General features: G+C 36.1%; 2 protein-coding genes across 2 annotated transcripts; one reads left to right on the top strand and one right to left on the bottom strand.

Annotated features, from left to right (window-relative positions):
• Window positions 1-4,385: 4,385 nt before the first annotated feature.
• LOC123875195 lies at window positions 4,386-12,830 on the bottom strand. Its single transcript, XM_045920882.1, has 9 exons — window positions 12,270-12,830; window positions 11,147-11,326; window positions 10,049-10,242; window positions 9,125-9,258; window positions 8,652-8,779; window positions 7,708-7,951; window positions 6,316-6,451; window positions 5,574-5,658; window positions 4,386-4,923 (listed from the first exon to the last, which is right to left on the bottom strand). Exons 1-9 carry the CDS (start codon window positions 12,828-12,830, stop codon window positions 4,774-4,776), a joined length of 1,812 nt encoding a protein of 603 aa, XP_045776838.1. The 3' UTR covers window positions 4,386-4,773.
• Window positions 12,831-15,564: 2,734 nt separating this feature from the next.
• LOC123875199 (probable methyltransferase-like protein 15 homolog) lies at window positions 15,565-17,747 on the top strand. Its single transcript, XM_045920890.1, has 3 exons — window positions 15,565-15,746; window positions 16,318-16,574; window positions 16,634-17,747. Exons 1-3 carry the CDS (start codon window positions 15,676-15,678, stop codon window positions 17,641-17,643), a joined length of 1,338 nt encoding a protein of 445 aa, XP_045776846.1. The 5' UTR covers window positions 15,565-15,675; the 3' UTR covers window positions 17,644-17,747.
• The last annotated feature ends 2,948 nt before the right edge of the window (window positions 17,748-20,695 follow it).

Raw genomic sequence — 20,695 nt, 5'->3', positions numbered from 1 at the left:
CGTGGCTAGTTAATACCCTACCTGCGAAGCCGTGCCACCAAGCGATTTAGCGTTCTGGTACGATGCCGTGTATAAACTAAATGGGTGTGAGTTTAGTAAAAACTGCCATATCCCTTCCGGGTTAGCCCGCTTCCATCTTAGACTGCATCATTACTTACCACCAGGTGAGATTGCAGTCAAGAGCCAACTTGTATCTGAATAAAAAAAAACCTGAAATGAACGCAGACGCAATACTAGTCAACGAGTTTTGTTCATAGCTGCTAATATTTTTAGTAAATAAAGGGGAGTGTTAACGTCATTGAAATTCACAACTCATGTTAGCTTTTATTAGTTAGGCGTATCATTGATAAAAGTACTTTGTCCTATTTTGAAAAAGAGGTGTTCAAATCGGTAAACGGGTGGAGTTAATATTCTACCAAGTTTATACATCTACATGTTGTGTTTATTTTAGCTAATGTTTGTCATTTATTTTATACCCATTGGGTATTACTGAAACAACCAATACGATTTCCTTAGTTGAGTTTAGTAAAAACGTATTTTAGAGAGCTGTCTAGAGCGTAGTTTGACTTTGCTCAGAGTTTAGACATAGTTAAAACGGGACAGGTGTCTTTCACGTAAATCTGTCTCGTTTTAACTCTACTGAAAGTCAAAGTAGGTACGCTCTAATATTTCAACCTCAGTTTGAAATGGTCTGAATTTGCCAAACGAGAGAAAAAACATGGTTTGAATTTTAATTAAATTCAAAAGGAAGTTTTTATAGACTTGACAGATAGTTCATTCTATTTTCGAGTTGGTTTAAATAATGATGAGACTAACCTAAAAATGTCCTATTAAATCAGTATAAGAAGAAAAATTTTCGGTGAAACATTTAGGTACCTAGCGAAAAATATATTTAGGTAGTGTTTATTTTAGGGTGCCTAGATCTATAGTAACATCATCATCATCATCATGATCAACCCATTTCCGCCCCACTACTGAGTACGGGTCTCCTCTCAGAATGAGTAGGGTTTAGTTTAGGATAGTAACATGGTGGTTATTAATGAATGATATGCAACTCGTTTACTGTATGAATCCTTAATAGGACAATGTTTGCTTCCAAAATTGCTTTGTACTTAAAAACTCATTTCTTCCTGGATTCCTAATAACTTCATACAATCTTGTTTTGAAGTAGCTAACTACCTGAATATTTATCCTCAGCAATTTTCAAAACTGCGTTTTCTTTATATAAATTGTTAACTAAATTCGGACGGATGTCATATATGGGAATGCAACTCAAAATCAAAGCTGGATGTAATTTTTTAAAGATAAGTTTTGTGGCTTGTGTCCTTGTGCAAGTTTAATTTGAGAGGTTATCTCGATTTTTCGTTAAAAGGATTTCATATAATACCAGCGTTAGAATAGCCAAAATACACTATTTTTAATTTTTAATGGTGGCCATCTTGAAAATTTTATTATCTTTTGTTATAGCGGCAACAGAAATACACTCTGTGAAAATTCCAACTCTCTCCTATCACGATTCATGAGATAAAGCCCGCTAACAGACAGACGGACCCACAGAAGAGGCTTAGTAAAAGGGTCCTGTTGGTACCCTTCGGACACGGAACCTTAAAAATTATCACATCATTCATCAATAATCTGATTGCCGATTGGTCTGCTAACCCCATCTGATGATACCGGGTCTAAGAAACGATTTTCAGAAATTCCTAACGAGGCAAGACAGATTGGAGCAGTCCGTATGAAGTAAAATACGTCTTAAATTATTGCTATTAATGATATTTGAATCGTTGCATTTGATTTCGAGTTGTATTCACCATCTCGATTTGTTCTCTTGTATATAAAGAAATACTTTTGTACCTGTTCGACCGGATCGTTAGGGTCACTATAAAATGTGGAATTAGAGGAAATATCTATTTTGTATTGTAACATGCTAATTTTAATCTTCTCACAAGGGGACCGTACATTGACTACAGAGGTTCTATTTCACGAAGACCGTTTGGCTATGTTTGTGCGAGCGCACACGTACACATTGTTTTAGTGTGCGTGTGGAACTTTGAGTTTGCTCAGACTTAAGACACTGTTAAAACGAGACAGCGTTATACCGCTGGCATAAATCTGTCTCGTTTTAACTGAAGCTTAAGTCTAAGCAAAGTCAAAGTGTGCTCTATAGATTTCAACCTATGTCTCTCTCTACCGCGACGCGGTTTACGTTACGCACACAAATGCGTTAACGCTTATCGGTATACTCACTACTACAACCAAGACTGAGTGGCCATCATGAAATAGGACTGTTCTATATTTTCCATCAAGAATTATGACGTCAAAAGAAATGTTCAGAGCGGTCATATTTGATTGATTGAGCAGTTAATCTTTGTAAAACTTCACGGAGCGCTCGAGAAGTCATTGTAGACTTGGGCTTACTTTACTCGAGTCATTGTTACTTATGCGGAGCGGAGCAGAGCGGAGATATATTCAGTCGATCAATCAGATTTTTGGGAGATGACATGATAGTATTATCACGTCATCCATTAAGAATATGATTGGTCAGCTAAACACATCTCCTATTTGTTATCCCAGGTTATCAATAGAGCATACTTTACTTGACTCCGACTTAAGTCTTAGTTAAAACGAGACAGATTTATATCGGCGATATAACTCTGTCTCGTTTTAGCAGAGTCTTAGGTCTGAGCAAAGTTAAGAGTTCGCTCTTTAGATATCAGATGGAAATCAAATATACATAAACGTAATCAATGTATAGTCCCAAACTTAAATCAATTTAATCGTTAGATAAAATTAACGGTTAATAAGGAAAATAAAATTTCGACACATTTGCTTGTAGCAAGAATAATTTTAGCGTGTTTAAAACATGGCTTCCTAATTTTGTTTATTTATTAGCGAAGTGTTGTATTTAATTCATTTGCCGCCGAAAACAACGCTTTTTAAACTTTGAGAGTACCATAAATATTTGACGTTTGTTTGGCATTGTTTATTTTAGGTACGCTCGAATATTAAGAAGCGTTTCAGTGTGGCTAACTGGCTAATTCTTTTCTACACAATCTTTGAGCTGAATGTATTGCTATCCCATTCCTAATGCTACGTGTGGAAAAGGATAGCACTAGATATCGACCGGTCAATTTAATTAGCTTAAAGATTGTTTAGTATATCAGAATTAGCCACATTATTTGGTCGTTTAGTAATATTTGTATTTGCATCCATGAAATTCCTTTATCGACTCATTTTTAGTCATAATAATAATGAATTAATGTTTTCTTTGACGATTTTTTGGTATATTCTCTATCTTTATGGCGCCACAGACCAGAAGCATAAAACTGCTGCTAGCTAGCACGAAACTTGTGACTGAAACTAATGTTTGGCTGAATTTATGATACCTTTTAACTGCATCTGAATCGGTCATTTCAAAAACTGCATAACTATGTCAATTTTTTTAAACATACTTTTTATACCTACTTTGAACGCTTGCTGAAGAGTTGACGCATGTCCTGGGTAAAAGCCATGTAAGTGAGGACATTTTTTATAATGTTAGTCAATATTCAGTCCTAAAAAGTCTTCAAAATTCGTTTGAATAACACGGTTTTTATCGATCCCTCAAAAATTCTAATTGAGTGAATTATGCGGTTTTTTAAATGAATGATTCATTTTCATTATATTAGAAGACGACAAATTCACCCAATTATAATAAAATTACTATTGTATCTCGATAATGATAACTACTCATAACTTTCGTGCTAGCCCCCAAGCCTCGATTCTCTGACATTTCGTGAGATAATTTTTTTGATGATTTTGACATCACAAATGTGTCATATGAATATCATAGCAGAAAAAGTCGTCAAGAAGGATGCCTGTCCACTAAAGCGCATACGCATTTAGTCAATCAATCACATTTTTAAGAAAAGACGTGGTAAAATTATGACGTCATCTATAAATAATCTGATTGGTCGACTGAACATATCTCCGCTCCGCTCCGCTTGAGTAACGATGAGTCGAATAAAGTAATCTCAAGCAGTCACAATGTCTGCTCCAGCTCTCCGTGAGGTTTTACAAGGATTAATTAACGCTTTAGTGGACAAGCACCCTAATGCTTCTGTCTGCGTTCGGCGCCAATTTTTTTTAAATAATTTAATAATTACTATATTAATTTACTTAGATAATGTTTTCCTTCTATTTTGTGAATTAGACCAAATATATTCTGGAAGTGGGTTTTGAATTGAAATAATTTTATGTCCATCCGAGGCGAATAGTAGTAGGTTTGTCGTCTGGTTGTTTTTTTTTTTATTATTATTATAATTTCGCTTTCATACGAAAGTCGACAAGTGTGTCTAATTATACCTAGTAGACGCTTAAACAATAAATAAATAAATACCTGTACGTACCTTCATTATATTTTATTATTTTCTCAAAATTTACCTACCTATTACAAATATTAGAACCACACTAGAACAATGTGCCAATTATGTTGTACACAAATTCATAATCCCTTAACTGAACTGAAAGGTATAGATTAGAATGGCAAAAGATAAGGATGTATGGCTATCCCTGTCATAATAATTCCTGCGTAAAAGAATAAATGCTATTTTATACGGTTCGATGAGCCAGTATTGTGACATGAGTTAGGTTTAGACGTCCTACCCATAAGATTCAAAATCTTAACTGATATCTGAACTTAATTGTCATTATATTTCTATTTTATCCTGTTCGAAGGACCAATATTATCATACACTTTCGATTTACCTGATCTACCCACAATATATAAAGCGTCTAATTATCATAATTCCCTAACGATTGTATGAATTCCTGTTTAGCTACATGAGCGTTGAATGCAGACTTTTCCTCGGAATCGTCGATTTCATCTGGTTTCCGATGCCGAGTCTGTTTCTTCTTCCATGCCTTATAGCTGGCGCTTGCTTTCTGTAAGCAATCATGATTTTTTGCTTCACAACTTTGCGTAGATTTTAAAATAAAAAAAATCTCGCAAAAATCCTTTTCTAGAGAATCTTTATCTTTTCTTTTTATAAACTATAAAAGTACCTAGTCTGTTTATTAGGTATATGTTGCTGTTTCGGATTCCAATAGAAAATCAACCCTTGTCTGCCATGGTAAGTTATGGGATAGGAGGCGGGGGAAGCCCCGAACACCTGCACGTCACCCGCACTAGGGGGGGGGGGGGGGGGCTGTGCGGGTGTGTGTGGCGTCCCCACCCCCATTGCCATCGTCGAAGTACGCTCTATAGGTCTATAGAGTCTATACTTACGATACGATTATGAAGGTCAGTACAACCCAGTTACTAAAAGATTGGACCTGGCGTCAAGACGTCACTGCGACGCATGGGTACAGTGTGGCAAAAAGCATCATTAAGAATATTTAGGTATGAAACTTAAATGTTTGCCAAAAACTCTGGGTATGCTATGTAAGTATTGTCTTAGTTTGGCGTTTATAATACATTGAAATTGAAAAAAGCGAGGTCCATCCTTTTAGTAACCGGGTTGTAGGTACCTATCATCTACTATTTTCGGACTTATGAGGAACCTCAAAGATTTTAGTGATATGTAAGTATCTACCTCCAAACGGTCCTGATATATTTTGCTGCGATACATATCAGCTTCCTGCTTCTTGAGTTCGGTCTCAGCGTTCGTTCGTTTATACCTGCAATGAGATGATTTTTATGTCAATCTTCAGCAGATTTCATGTAGGGAAGCGATATGAATTCAAACGGGACCTAAAAACTGGGCAAGTGTGAGTTCAAGGGTTTCGTAGCATCGTAAAAGAAATAACACTCTAATTTTCATGGCGGTCATTTTGAAATTTCTATTATTTGTTATACTAGGTACCTACCTATAGCAGCAATATAAATACACACAACACTCTACCTATTACAGTTCACGAGATACAGACATATAGACAGACGGACGGACAGCGGAGGCTTATTACCTAACTAATAGGGTCACGTTTTCAGTTTGGCATTCTTCGGCTACGGAACCCTAAAAAGATAGAATCTGCACCAGAAAAAATAAGAGCTGCAATGGTCTACAGATAATAACGTTTTTTAACCGAGATCCAAAAAAAGGTGGAGGTTCTCAATTCGTCAGAATCTTTTTTTTTATGTATATTCCCCGATTACTCAAAGACCCCTGGACCGATTTGGAATTATTTTTTTTGTTTGAAAAAGCTTCACTCTTGGATTTCTAATTTTGTTTTAATATGCTTGCTCGACTTCATACTTTTTATTTTTACTTTTTAGTGTTTGTGGTTTTTGAAGTCGGTTTTATTTTTCTTTTGAATTTGCAGTTCGCTTATACTAACTTGTAGGTGAGCAGTTTATGAGCAAGTGTGTGTATGGGGTTCTTCGGGCGAGCTTCCGCTACGTCGTGCAACACGTCCGGCAGTATGTGGCCAAATGTGTCCCATAGAAACTTCACTGCTTCGGGGTCTAATTTGCCTGCAAAAAGTCCTCAAGATGGTGGTTTCATGTTAAGACGATGCCCGTGATGCCATCCGCGTGGCTTAGATTAGGGATGTTATGGATATATAATTTCGGATCCGGATATGGATATGGATATTGTTAAAAAATAATATCGGTTTCAGTTTCGGTTACGGATATTAATTTTTTAAGGAACTGTAAAATGTGAACTGATGAAGGTGTCGCATTCCAGCGGAGTGCACAGTTAATTCGTACGAGTGTAGTATTTAGTTAAACTCCGCCCTATCCGAAACTATCCAAAACTTTTATTAGGTACGGATTCAGTTACGGTTACGGATATTTTTTTATTTCGGATATCCGATAGTTTCGGTTACGGATATGGATATCCATAACAACACTAGCTTAGATTGCTTCTAAATAGAACGCCGCTGTGTGAAAGTCCCTACAATAGACCTATGCTCAGCTGTGAACGCCAATCGGCTTACAATGATGATGACTGATTTTCCGAGATAAAAAGTACCCACTTAGCTTACGTCCATCACCGAGATGTAAGCTATCTATGCCAAAAATCAAGATCGGTTCACCGGTTGAGCCGTGAGAGAAGGTAACATACAGACAGACACATTGTATCATTATGGACAAGATGCGCGCAGAACGAGTCCTTAGTCAATCTAAACACTGAGCATATGACTAAGTACCTAGATACTTGTGTAGGAATTAAAATTTTGATCGCTGGAAATCTTGTAGTGTACCTATGTAGATCTAGATAATATTATCTAGTCCCACAGATCTATACTAATAAATAAAATTGGAGTGTCTGTCTGTAATTTCGAAATAATTACCTCATATTAAGCTCATATGGTTATTTGAACGATACCAACACTGAATCACGTTTTTAAAATTTTTGTCTGTCTGTCTGTCTGTCTGTTTGAAAAGGCTAATCTTCGGAACGGCTGAACCGATTTTGACGGAATCTTCACTGACAAGTAGAGGAATGACCAGGGTGTAACATAGGCTACTTTTTTAACCGACTTTCAAAAAGGGAGTTGTGTTTTTCTTCCTATGTACACCGAAATCTCCGAGATTTCTGAACCGATTTGCCTCATTTCTTTTTTAATCGATAGAGGAACTTTGCGACATTGTTTCATAAAAAATTTGGATTCCAACTCCTCAATCCTGATGCTGCAGGGGATCTGACTAATCCACGCGGGCGAAGCTGCGGGCATCAGCTAGTCATTAAATAAAAAAAAAAAACTGAATCGTTTGCTGGATACCTTGAATATCCACAGGTGGAATAGGAGGCAATATGATCCCATCAGTCGGGTCCTTGACGAATGTTCGGCACTCCTTATTGTGTTTCTCAGAATGTCCACAATCCTTGCTATGCTTCACGAAGATATCGTTCTGGATTTTGTAGGAGCTCGTACAAGGAGCTATTTGGTAAAGCTTTTCCTGGGTGTCTTTGTCTATGTAGAAGCGGCCCATACTGTCGTAGAAATATTTGTCTTTGTTGTGTACCTATAATATAATTTTGTTGGCAGTTATTAATGTAATGACCAGATTTTCCACAAGGTGGGCACTGCATAAATGTGCTATAGCGTCCCTACTATGAACATAATATTATCTTTTATTGTAGGTAAATAGGTACCACCAAATATTTTAATATACCTACAGTCCTACACATAATAATAAAACAGTACCGGGACTGATTGACAGACAACGCATAGTCTGAATCAGTGAACCTAGAGAATTGAAAGGGGATAACATTCCTTGATGTAGGTACCTACCCTAAAAGAGTGCATTTGAGCCATTTTAATTATCGCAAGAATAAGCCAACAGTTATTAACATACTGTGGCCGCTCATTTCTAATTATTGTTGTGTGAAAAAGTTTTGATGCATTTTAAGTAGGTACCTACCTACCTAGGTACCTAGCAATCTTATTGGGTGACATTAGTTATTGCAGTCGGGAGGCTTTTTAACCTATTTCGGCACCGATCATGAGAAGAACCTGATAGAACTGATAAACCAATATCTTAGACAAAAACAAAAATTATTAAAATTAAAATCTACCTAGCTAGGTAGTTAGGAATTGACAAAACATTTTCCAAAAGCCTTTCTTGTCCAAGGTTCAGCTGCAATCCCAAAATTCTGGATACAGCCTTGAGGAGAAAATTTAATGAAAATCTTACTAGCTTCGCTGGTACCAACTGTTCTTACTTCAACGAACTCCCCTTGGCAGTTGACGTGGTAGACGCTGAGTCCGTGGTCGAGCACGTAGCACTGGTGGCCGTAGTCATCCATGTAGTATCGGCCGATGTTGTCTGAGTAGAAGATTCTGTCTGGACCTGGACACAAAAAAGGATAAGAACCAAGAACTAATATCCATAGACAAGAATATATTCTGCTTATTTTTGTTACTTTTTCACGCAAAAACTCCTGGACGGATTCGGCTGAAATTTGGAATGAAGATAGATTATACCCTGGATTAACACAGACTAGGTACTTTTTATCCCGAAAAATCACTGAGTTAAAAAACATACTGATTAAAAAAAATATAGGTATCCATTTTAACTTCCATTTTACCTGGTGGTAAAAAATGATGCAGTCTAAACATTGGAAGTGGGCTAACCTAGAAAAGGGCGTTCACAAAATCCATATACTATACTCAATAGATTTTTACATAATTTTACCTCGGACGCTGAAGAAAGTGTACAACGCCTTTGCCGCGTTAAGTTTAAGTTCGTCAATCTCTTGCAGCTTTTCTTTAAATTTATCACCCATATTTTCCCAACACTTTTGTTTAGGTGCCGGGATTTCGGTGTCCCTAAAATATGAAATGAAAAAAAAAACATAATTTTATCTTTATTAAAAAATCTACAAAAAACAAGAGAAATTAGCAAGTTTGGAAAGGATATGGCAGTTTTTGGAAGAGCCCAAGTAAACAATTTATTTAAGGGGCATGAGACAGGCCTGCCCGCGAATTTTACAATTAGCTCTAGTATCGACTAATTTGTGAGAATAGTCGATACTAGAGCTAATTTCTTAAACTGGACCCTTTCAAGTAAAGATTTTTATATAAACCTGTGAGGATGATACTGCCATTGTCGCAATTAAAATACCATAAGCCCACGTTGTCGTATTAGTTCACAAATTGCGAAAAACCAAATTAAATTTGAATTTCGCGGGCAGGCCCGTCGCTTCCAGCTTAAGGACTTCCACTTTTGGGGAAAACTAGATCCGTCATAGTTTTAAATAGTTTTTAGTTCAACGGTACTGAGTATCATAAAGGTCTAGAATTTGATTGCATTGTCGTACATAAAGCCAATTCACACTCGCGCTCGTACACGTGACACTTGCTTGTGACGCGCGTCAATCCGTAGATATAACTGCACGCATTACGTCTACGCGAACCAGCAAGCGGTAGCTATGCCTTGTCTCATATAGTTTTACAACGCAATGGTACGCGCTACGTCTACGTATACGCGGCCTGTATGGCCGGCGCTTAACGGTTCACCTATTTACTTATTCTTAGCATAAAATTGACATTTAGGTACCTATCTACTCTGTGAAAAAAAAAGTGAGAAACAATAAATAGGTTCAGCCTGGAGTCATACTTCATGCTATTGAATAGCTTCTGTTGTTCCAGCACACGGTTCTCTTCCTCTTGAAGCTTTTTCATACAGCTGTGTATTTGCTGGAACTCGCTTAGCTTCTCCTCCCAGTACTTGCACTCCTCTTGAAGACGGTGTACTGGGCGTTGTTTTGAATCCTCTATTTTGTCTTTTATTATGGTCATGCTGCGTTGCACCTGGTAAAAAAATTTTTAAAAGAAAAATAAAACCGACTTCAAAAACCACAAACACTAAAAAGTAAAAAAAAAAATTAATTTCACAAATTTTTGCCCAGTTAAAACCCTACTGTTTACTAAGCTATTACACTGATCGCGAGCAATTTGCTCTTATCCATTAAGGAGTTCTGTTCTCCATCTCCGAAGATATTCATCAGATCTTCACCTTTATATGGGACCACCTGCACAGTAGGTATACCCTTTCTAACAAAAAAAATATTTCCAAATCGGTCCTGGGGTCTTTGAGTAATCGGGGAATATACATTAAAAAAAAAAAGATTCCGACGAATTGAGAACCTCCTCCTTTTTTGAAGTCGGTTAAAAATTTCGTGGTTAGGTAGCTACGTTTGTGTTGTCGACGAACTTCGATATCAGATGCAGGACCAACGACCCGATTTGGGACTCGAACCCAGGAACCAAGGGCAAAGATGCACTTGACGATACATGTAAAAGTTTTTTTGAATAAGAATCTTTTTATTTCTACTTATACGCCTGGGTACCCGGGTACCAAGTTACCAAGGTACGCCAGGTTTCTATTAGTCATATCATATTAACTATGTAGGAAGGTACCTATCAAATAGAAGAGATTTGTATTTTTTTTATTCAGTTACAAGTTAGCAATCTCACCTAGTGGCAAGTGATGATGCAGTCCAAGATAGAAGCGGGCTAACCTGGAAGGGGTATAGCAGTTTTTATTAAAACCCATACCCCTTTGGTTTCTACACGGCATCATACCGGAACGCTAAATCGCTTGGCGGCACGGCTTTGCCGGTAGCGTGGTGACTAGCCACGCCCGAAGTCTCCCACCAGACCAGTGTCTATATTTTGTAAACGAATTTTTCCATTAGACAATCTAATTTTTCACCTCAGCAAGCTCCACGGAGGCGCGATTATCTTGCCGGTATATCTGCAGATGTTCCTTATTCTTCTCATAAAGGCGAGTGAGCAGGTCAGTGACGTACGAATCAGACTGTTCCTGTATCGAGCGTACATTGTTGCGCAGGCGCAGGAAAATCTCTTCGATGCTTACGCGAATTCGATCGACCTGAAAAACGGAGAAACTTATTTTCTGACCTGTTGGGGTCAGCTTCTGAGTACAAACATACGCAAGTCGCAATCATTACTAACTAACTAGTTATGAAGTGTCACCGTGTGCTGCAGTGAAGATTCCACCAATCAGCGGCTCGATTGCGGCAGAATGACAGCTACAATGTCACGATCGCAATCATCTCTGATTGGTTGATGCTCGCTTACTATTGGCTATAATGTATTGATGCAAAAAGAATACCATAAATTCAGCCAATCACAGCGATTGCGATTGGATTGATGCAGTTTTCCCCACAGACCACTTCTCTAAGTTTTCCCGCAATCGAACAGCAGATTATTGAAAACTGACGTGATACATTAACTGATTGGTGGGTGGTGATTGTGAATACGGGTAATACGGCGCAGTATTAAACTAACTAATTGGTATAGTATTATAAGATATTTTTTTTAGGCCATGACATAGGTAGCGGATGGACATGATAATAACACGTGACAATGCAGGGTGGAAACAACCTGGGAGCTGATGTATGGTCATAAAATACCTAGTACCTTCCAAGTCAGAAGGATCATCCCACAAAGGCGTTTAAATATAAGTGATCCTTATTGCATGGCAATAAAGTGCAATTCAGCTCTAAATGTTTGGAAGCTTAAAGTTAAATAAACGCTTCTCTTTCTTTTGTGTATAAACTCATAAGATTATATTATTCTTTCGCTCTTTCATATATGTAGATAGTGTCACGTGAGATCCGTTGAAAGGGATGCGTGACCGTAGGTATACTATATTTTCTACGTAACCAGAGACCAAGCGAGCTAGTATGGCAGTTGTATTATACCTACCTAGGTACAGTAGGTACCTATAGTCTACACGCCTTGCTAAAAAACTTTTTTATTTTATTCCAAAACCTAATAAGTAAATGATTCCTAAGTTAGGATATACTAACAAAGAAGCTCAACAAATAAGAGATATGATTGTATGTGAAGACAAACACATCATTTTTTATCTTCAACGATTTAGGAAATTGTTCCTTGGCGAATACATCCACTTTTTCCTGTCTATCGAGCCTTTTTAAATCGTGGATAAATTCTTCAAGGTTTTTCATAAAGGTTGTATATTTATCTACTATTTCATTGTATGCTTGTTCTTCTAATGGTGTGTTAAGAGGAAGAAATTCAGTTTCGAAATCGGCTTGTGTAACTTTATGGATCAACATAGTTTTATGCGTCTTTTCTATTATTTCGTTTAATTTTACACAATGACTACATCTATCTGCTTCTTTAATTGCTTCGTCCATTATATCAGTCCAGTAGAGATTAAAACTGTTTACTATAGTTTTTATTTCGCCAAAATAAGTGTGGTAAGTCCCTTCATCAAAGGATATTGAATTGAGCTTACGAATGTATTCTTTCATTTTCGGTATTTCATCTTCGTCGAGAAGATGAATGTAGGGATCTTTTAAAGTCAACTTTTGCAGTTTGTACAGGTATTGCTTGTAAATATCCATTATAAAATTGAAAAATAGTTAACTAACTACCTAATTTGAATTGTATTTTATTCTTTGACAAATTATTATCAATGACAATATTTTAACAAGGCTTCATTAAAATTTTCGATTTTTGAACGCAACCTCTCTATACGCAATATACTCTGTGCCACAGACTACGAATTTGAGTCATAGAGTAGGATTATATTAGGGTATAGAGTTATCGCTCCCAAGAATTAGGCGTAGTATGGAAGTCAGCGCTCCAAGCGATTGGTGTACGAACTAATTTTCTCGTATATATACCTATAGCTATCACTGTCAATATCTATAGGTATAGCGCCTTGCCCATTGTATTTAAAAAAATCAGGGAATATTTTGACACAAGTTTAACTCTTTCATTGTTAGTTAAATTACAAGATATTAATATATTTTAATATAGGTACTAAATGTATAATAATTAATTAACTTGTATCTTGTTATAACTAACATAGCTGAAAGAGTCCATGGAAAGAGTACTAACATAGCTGAGAAAATCTTCGGTATTGCCACTACAAATATTGTTGGCGATCCCTATCGGTTGATGTACGAACTATATCAGTTCATACTTCCATAGTTTTGTTCGAAGCGAAAGCACCGTGATTTGAGTTTTGACCAGCGTTGCCAGAATGTTACTTTTGTAACATTTTACGTTACTTTTGACCCCCTCATGTTTCCTCCATGTTACACGACTCAAAATGTTACTTTACGTTACTTTTAGGACTTCATAAAAATATTCAAATTTTTCCCAGCAAACCAAAAATAATCGTGAAACGGAACGCATCCAAAACAGTTTTCGTTTGTCGTAATTGGCCCATTTGTTAGTTTATTTCACTTTCTCTAAGTTATTGGTCTAAGTTCACTTTGTTTTGTAATTACTCTGTGATTAAAAAAGTGTTTTGTTTGTTTTTCTCTGTGACTCAACTTTGTTTTGGCCAAGTTTTGGCTAATAAAGTTATTCGTGGACTTCGTCTGTGGTGGCGTTTGCTGGCGCGCGTGTTGTGACTTTTTGGAGTGTTTTTTTGTTAGAAGTGGCCGGTTTTTGTGTTCTGCTAGTGTTTATTGGTGGTGGAACTGACCAAGGAACTGACTGGGAAGCACTCTAAAGGGGCGCCGCGTGTATGTCGGTGGGCGCCGGTACAGACGAAGTCCATTCTTATACATATAGTTTTCCTAACTTGTAAATAACTACAAACTTGACATTGGCTAATCAGTGTAAAGCCAGACGAGAGAAAAAAAAAAGTTATTCGTTGCGGGGTAGTGATATTGTAGTTAGGTATCTAAGTACAAAAAAAAATTGTATCTTTATTTCGTCAAAATTCGAAAGTGATTGGTTTGTTCGTTATCCTTATCGACTGTGTATATGTGTTGCTAACACTACTTGCTTGGTAAGTAAATGTTGTATACAATGTAGTTTTAAGTAAATAAGTAAGTAGTTAACTAATTAGGGAATCAGTAATGCAAAAACAAAGTCATAGTATTTGCAACTGAAAGCAGTTTGTTTTTGTATTGAGTCACATTAGTTTCCAGAAGTTCATTTAGCCATTTACTACTTAGTTATTGTTGTAGGTAACTTCGGTTTTCTTTACACTTTACAGGAATGAGAGCGAGCTGAGTAGATACCGGCCGGCGTAACCTAAAATTTGAGTTTTGCTATCGAATCTATCGATCTCTTTGCTGAGACCAAGGTAAGTAGTTAGGTACCTACCTAGTATTGTTCAGTTAACAAAACGAATTTGAAATTCCCGCGTAATTTTCTTCACTGCGTACCTACCTAGTGCGTTTTTTTATTCTCTCGTCTGGCTTTACAAAGATAAGCCAATGTCAAGTTTGTAGATATTTTCAAGTTAGGGAAACTATATAAGTAAGGACTTCGTCTGTGCCGGCGCTCGCCGACATACGTACGGCGCCCCTTTAGAGCGCTTCCCAGTTAGTTCCAGCATGGTTCTAGCACCAAAAACGCCAGTGAAACACAAAAACCAGCCACTTTTAACAAAAAAAAAAAAAAAACGCTCCAAAAAGGCACCACACGCGCGCCATCAAACGCTACACAGACAAAGTCCACCTAGTGCGTAGCCTCTCAAACTCAAACAGTCCTGTGTTGCCAGATCGCCCGATATAAGACGATTTTAATCTTTTTAACCCCCGATCCAAAAAGAGGGGTGTTATAAGTTTGACGTGTGTATCTGTGTATGGCATCGTAGCTCTCAAACTAATGAACCGATTTTAATTTAGTTTTTTTGTTTGAAAGGTGGCTTGATGGAGAGTGTTCTTAGCTATAATCAAAGAAAATCGGTTCAGCCGTTTGAAAGTTATCAGCTCTTTTCTAGTTAATGTAACCTTCACTTGTTCGGGTGATATAAATTTTTAATTTACACTTGTATTATAAATTGATTAACAAAATAAGTTATAGCTATTCAAAGACATTTCTAAATCCGTTGCTATATTATTATTTTACATATTGATTTGTTTTTCTTTTTCAGGATCAGCAGTCAATTTATTCAATCAACAATTATTATTACGATTCTTTTTAAGCTTAACTAATGGGACAAGAAAACTGTTTAAATTTTTGTATAATAAAGTGCCATATTAACCTGTGCACCTTATTACTTTTATTTTCTACGAAAAATAAGGAAATGTTACTTTTCTCGTGAAAATGTTACATTTTGAGATGTCTCGTGTTACAATTGACTATCTGCCACTGGCAACACTGGTTTTGACAAATGACAATCTAATCATTGGTTTTTTGGTTAAATATTGCGAAAAATAATCCAAATATTTTGATTTCATTCATTTTGACTGCCTAGCTATGGATACGTAAAAATTTATAATGACTTCTCAGTATAAGAAATTCACCAAACTTCTTGTAAAGTGGCCTGTCGACGCTTCTAAAGGGGATAGGTGAGGTTATGTTTTTTCTTCCTTACAATATTATATATTTTCACGTAAATTGAGGTTTTCTCATCACAGGTCGTCTGGTAATTATTATTATATTAAAGTCTAGTACTAGCGGCCGCTGTTGATTGTCCCTGTTAGTTATTAAATAGAATAGTTTGTGTTGTCTTCATATTGTTAATTATTATTGTCATATTGAAATTAAATCTAGTGGACTAACGAGCCAGCCAGGGATGCCAGACACCGTATTTTCTAATACTATTCCGATACACTTTCTACTTTGACGTAATTTTTTCACCCTTTTTACCTGTTGTCTCCCAAAACCACCATGATCCAAACTTCATAGTAGCTGATCATTGTTCCCGGTGTTGGGGACAATACGCATAGAAACTCTCAGCTTTTGTAAATAACAGTCTGGCCCTCACTGACTCTTTCTCTAGATAGTAATGTAGAGCACGAAAAAGACATCCCTAAATACTAATTAGTTTCAATGAAATGCACAGTTATTTACAAACTACAGACAGGGCAGTTGCAGATAACTTTGACTATTTTACTCAAAATTGACATTATTTTACAGAGACCTTGGAAAATTCATTCGCGACAAAGTCAAAGCTGCCTTCGAGACCGATAAAGCAAACTTGGACTCAGAACTTTGCACCCGCCAATACAACTCCTTAACCAAACTAGCGGACAACTACTACAGAAATAAATATAAAAGAACAAGGCATAGTACTGCAACTGGGCTGAGTGAAGAAGAGTGTCAGCTCATACTATCCTCTGAAGTGTTAGATTATTTGAAAGAAGAAAACAAAGGTTTCTTTAAAAAAATATTTAGTAAAGACTAAAAATGCTACTCAGATATACAATTTTAAATCGGTTACTTGTGCGAAAAGTTCACACAAACCCATATAAAGATCATACACCAGTAATGTTGAATGAAGTCATCAAACATTTGAAACCGACAAACGATGAACTGTATTTAGATATGACGTTTGGAGCGGGTGGTCACTCACGAAAAATACTCGAATCAGCAAATTGCAGGTTATTAACTCTTGACAGAGATCCAGTAGCATTCGAAAAAGCTAAAAAACTGGCTGAAGAATTTCCTAATAGAGTTACTCCATTGCTAGGTAAATTTAGTGAGTTGCCGTCTTTATTAAAAGGTGCTGGTATCAAACAGTCTTCTATAGATGGGATCTTGTTTGACTTTGGTTGCTCGTCAATGCAATTAGATACCAAAGAAAGAGGGTTTTCAATTAGCAAGAACGGTTATCTCGACATGAGAATGGACGCAGGACGCGATCCTGACCAAATAACGGCCAGAGAAGTCCTAGCGACGGCTAACGAACATGAGCTATATAAAATTTTCAAAATATATGGAGAAGAGAAAAAAGCGGCAAAGATTGCGCAAACTATAATTCAAGCTAGATACATGATTAAAAATATTGAAACAACTCACGAATTAGTTGATGTTGTTGACTCGTGTTGCCCAGATGAATTCAGATTGGATAAGTTGCAACGACCACAATCAAATGCCACCAAAGTCTTTCAAGCATTACGTATCTTCGTTAATAATGAATTAAATGAACTCAACTATGGCATGGTACTAGCGAAGTATTATTTGAAGTTGAACGGAAGACTCGTGACAGTATGCTTTCATTCGTTAGAAGATACAATCGTTAAAAGGCATATAGCTGGGAATGTAATTAATGAAACAGCAAACCCTGTTCCATTGAGATATCTAAACCCAATGTTAGTACAGGATCAAGATACTATAAATCAGTTCTTAGATTCTCCGTGGAAAGCTATCAATAAGCATGTGGAAGTTCCAACTGATGAAGAAGTGGACAGGAATCCCAGAAGTCGAAGTGCTAGGTTAAGGGCTGCAATTAAAATAAAATAGTGTAAATAAACATGTTTGAGAACTAACATTTATGTTAAATGTAAACATGTGTGTAGATATTAGTAAATAGTTAAATTAAACAAAAATAAATTATTATTATTATTTCTTCTTCTTTTCTTCTCTATGGCTCTTTGTACTGCAGCTTTGTACTCTGCAATAATTCCGCATGTTACTAAAAAGTGGCGTCAGTTAAAAAAATTGAGACTAAAAGTCGCTGCATAGATTTCTCGAACTACTATTGGACAACTGGAACGCCCCGCCCCGTCCGTTTTCTAGGGAAAAAACACGTTACGTATGCAGCGACCTTTAAATATGTCCCTTTAAATTTTCTTAGGTCTGAGAAAAGGCAAAGTACATTCTATAGGTACATAGACAGCAAGTGCTCATGTAAAAACGTAGTGATTATATTCTCTTTGTGCTCATGACCCTAAGACAAAAGGGGTTTATTATATTTTGTTCCTAAACAAAATGCAAGGTGCTCTACCTTACATTTTGTTTTTGGTCTCCCACTGCGCGTCCAGGGCGCTTGCTATATCAAATTCCAAGCACATAGTTACGCATGAATAAACTATTGCATACTCGCAATCATACTATTTTGTGGAAACAAAGCTAATTTTATTGTTGACTAGCTGATGCCCGCAGCTTCGCCCGCGTGGATTGGTCAGATCCCCTGCAGCATCAGGATTGAGGAGTTGGACTCCAAATTTTTTATGAAACAATGTCGCAAAGTTCCTCTATCGATTAAAAAAGAAATGACGCAAATCGGTTCAGAAATCTCGGAGATTTCGGTGTACATAGGTAGAAAAACACAACTCCCTTTTTGAAAGTCGGTTAAAAAAGTAGCCTATGTTACTCCCTGGTCAATTCTCTACTTGTCTGTGAAAATCCCGTCAAAATCGGTTCAGCCATTCCCAAGATTAGCCTTTTCAAACAGACAGACAGACAGACAAAAATTTTAAAAACGTGTGATTCAGTTATGGTATCGTTCAAATAACCATATGAGCTTAATATGAGGTAGTTATTTCGAAATTACAGACAGACACTTCAATTTTATTTATTAGTATAGATTCTTGAAAAGTCGGGTGCTTACACAGGATTTGATGGAAGTTAAATATGCAGATTGCGAAAGTTGTGACTGTCAGTCTCATGATATTCTTGCTACAATAGATTTTAGCCAATAGCGAAAGTAACCAGACCACCCTTGCCTTTGGGGACATTTTTGGTACCCACCTATCTAGTTTTTTTTTTTTTTTAAAGAATATTAGCCAAGTTTATTATGCTGACTTATATTCCCCTTTCCCCTCCAATTAAGCGTAAAGCTTGTGCTAAGAGTAAGTACGACAATAGTGCAATGGGTGGGATTTGAACCTGCGACCTTTCGGTTTTCAGTCCGCTCTTTTAACCCTTGAGCTATCGACGCTATAAGTTACTAAACTATTGTGCAATAAAATAAAACTAAGAAAGAAAACTAGATCTCTTTATTATTAATATAATCTATTTGACATTTTGAAAATGGTAACTTCTACATCTAATTTAAAATATAAGTTACATAACTTTTAAACTTACATTTAATTTTTTTAATTAATCCAGAAATTGGAAGCAAGGAAGATTTTATAACGAAAAACGTGAGTGGCACATTTAAATAATTATAATCGCATTTACTCACGTCGCCATTGTTTCAATTAGGGTGAGTAAGCTTCTAAACCTAACTTTTTTTAGAAACCTAATATTACTTTTTTTAAACCTAACTGAATTAAAATTAATCATTTTAGTTAGTTTAAATTCATGGAGTCTGAATTAATTACGGTTCCATAGATTTAAATTACGAACGTGAGTTCTTAAGTAGTGAATAACAAGTATCGTGAGTAACCCGATTACATGCAGTTTATTATTTAATAATTGATACTGATAATAACCAGTCAGGAGATTTAAATTCTAAAAAAATGCATTGTTGAGTTAAAAGAGTATGTATTACATATGTATGTATTATGTGTTTCAAATGAAACTACTACCATCAGCAAGATATTAAACTTTTTTAACCCTCGACCCAAAAAGAGGGGTGTTATAAGTTTGACGTGTGTATCTGTGTGTCTGTGTATCTGTGTATCTGTCTGTGGCATCGTAGCGCCTAAACGGATGAACCGATTTTAATTTACTTTTTTTTGTTTGAAAGGTGGCTTGATCGAGAGTGTTCTTAGCTATAATCCAAAAAAATTGGTTCAGCCGTTTAAGAGTTATCAGCTCTTTTCTAGTTTTCTTGTAGAAAAGAAGGTTAGATAACCGTTAGGTTCATAATATTATGTCAATTGACAAATGTCAAGCTGTCAAGATGGACGTTGCCTAAATACATAATTATTTATTTGAAAATGATGTTTTGGAAAACTCAGATACTTTGGATCGTAGGCGCGGAATAGTCCAAGAAAATCGGTTCAGCCGTTTGAAAGTTATCAGGTCTTTTTAGTTACTGTAACTTTCACTTGTCGGGGGTGTTATAAATTTTTAATTTACACTTGTAAATTGCTTGCTTAGTATTTTACTGCTTTTTAACTTAAAACTTTAAAGCACACCAATAATTGGGATGATGGCTATGTCAAAAATTAATTATTTCTTAGGAATTAATAAATGAGGGTCTTACAGAATTCGTAAAATTCACGTGGCCGCTGTTAGTTTTAAGTTTGCTAACCATTTTAAATTATCGATCGAACTAAAAAAAGTACGTCTTTTATAAAGTCACATGTATTTCATACAAGCTCCCAAACAAAGCGAGTGATTTGGAGTTTGATAAAAGTTGCCGATTGACTAGTAGTCTTCATACCTATTACGTAAATATTAAATTAAAAGTTTGATATTTCACACATGCAGAAGGTTTTCAGTTTTTCACATTTGAAACACACAATCTTTTGAAAGATTTTATGGTCTAAATAATTTTATTTACAATATTTCATTATTTATTAGTTTTTATAACCATAATATAACTATTTCTAAAATACATGATAACATTATTTCTTCTGTACTTTCATTTTGTTCATAATTATTATTATCTTGTTACTTT

This window comes from Maniola jurtina, chromosome 19 (genome assembly GCF_905333055.1).
Source record: "Maniola jurtina chromosome 19, ilManJurt1.1, whole genome shotgun sequence".
In the NCBI taxonomy this organism is placed as follows: domain Eukaryota; kingdom Metazoa; phylum Arthropoda; class Insecta; order Lepidoptera; family Nymphalidae; genus Maniola; species Maniola jurtina.
This window is presented reverse-complemented; position numbering and strand designations above follow the sequence as displayed.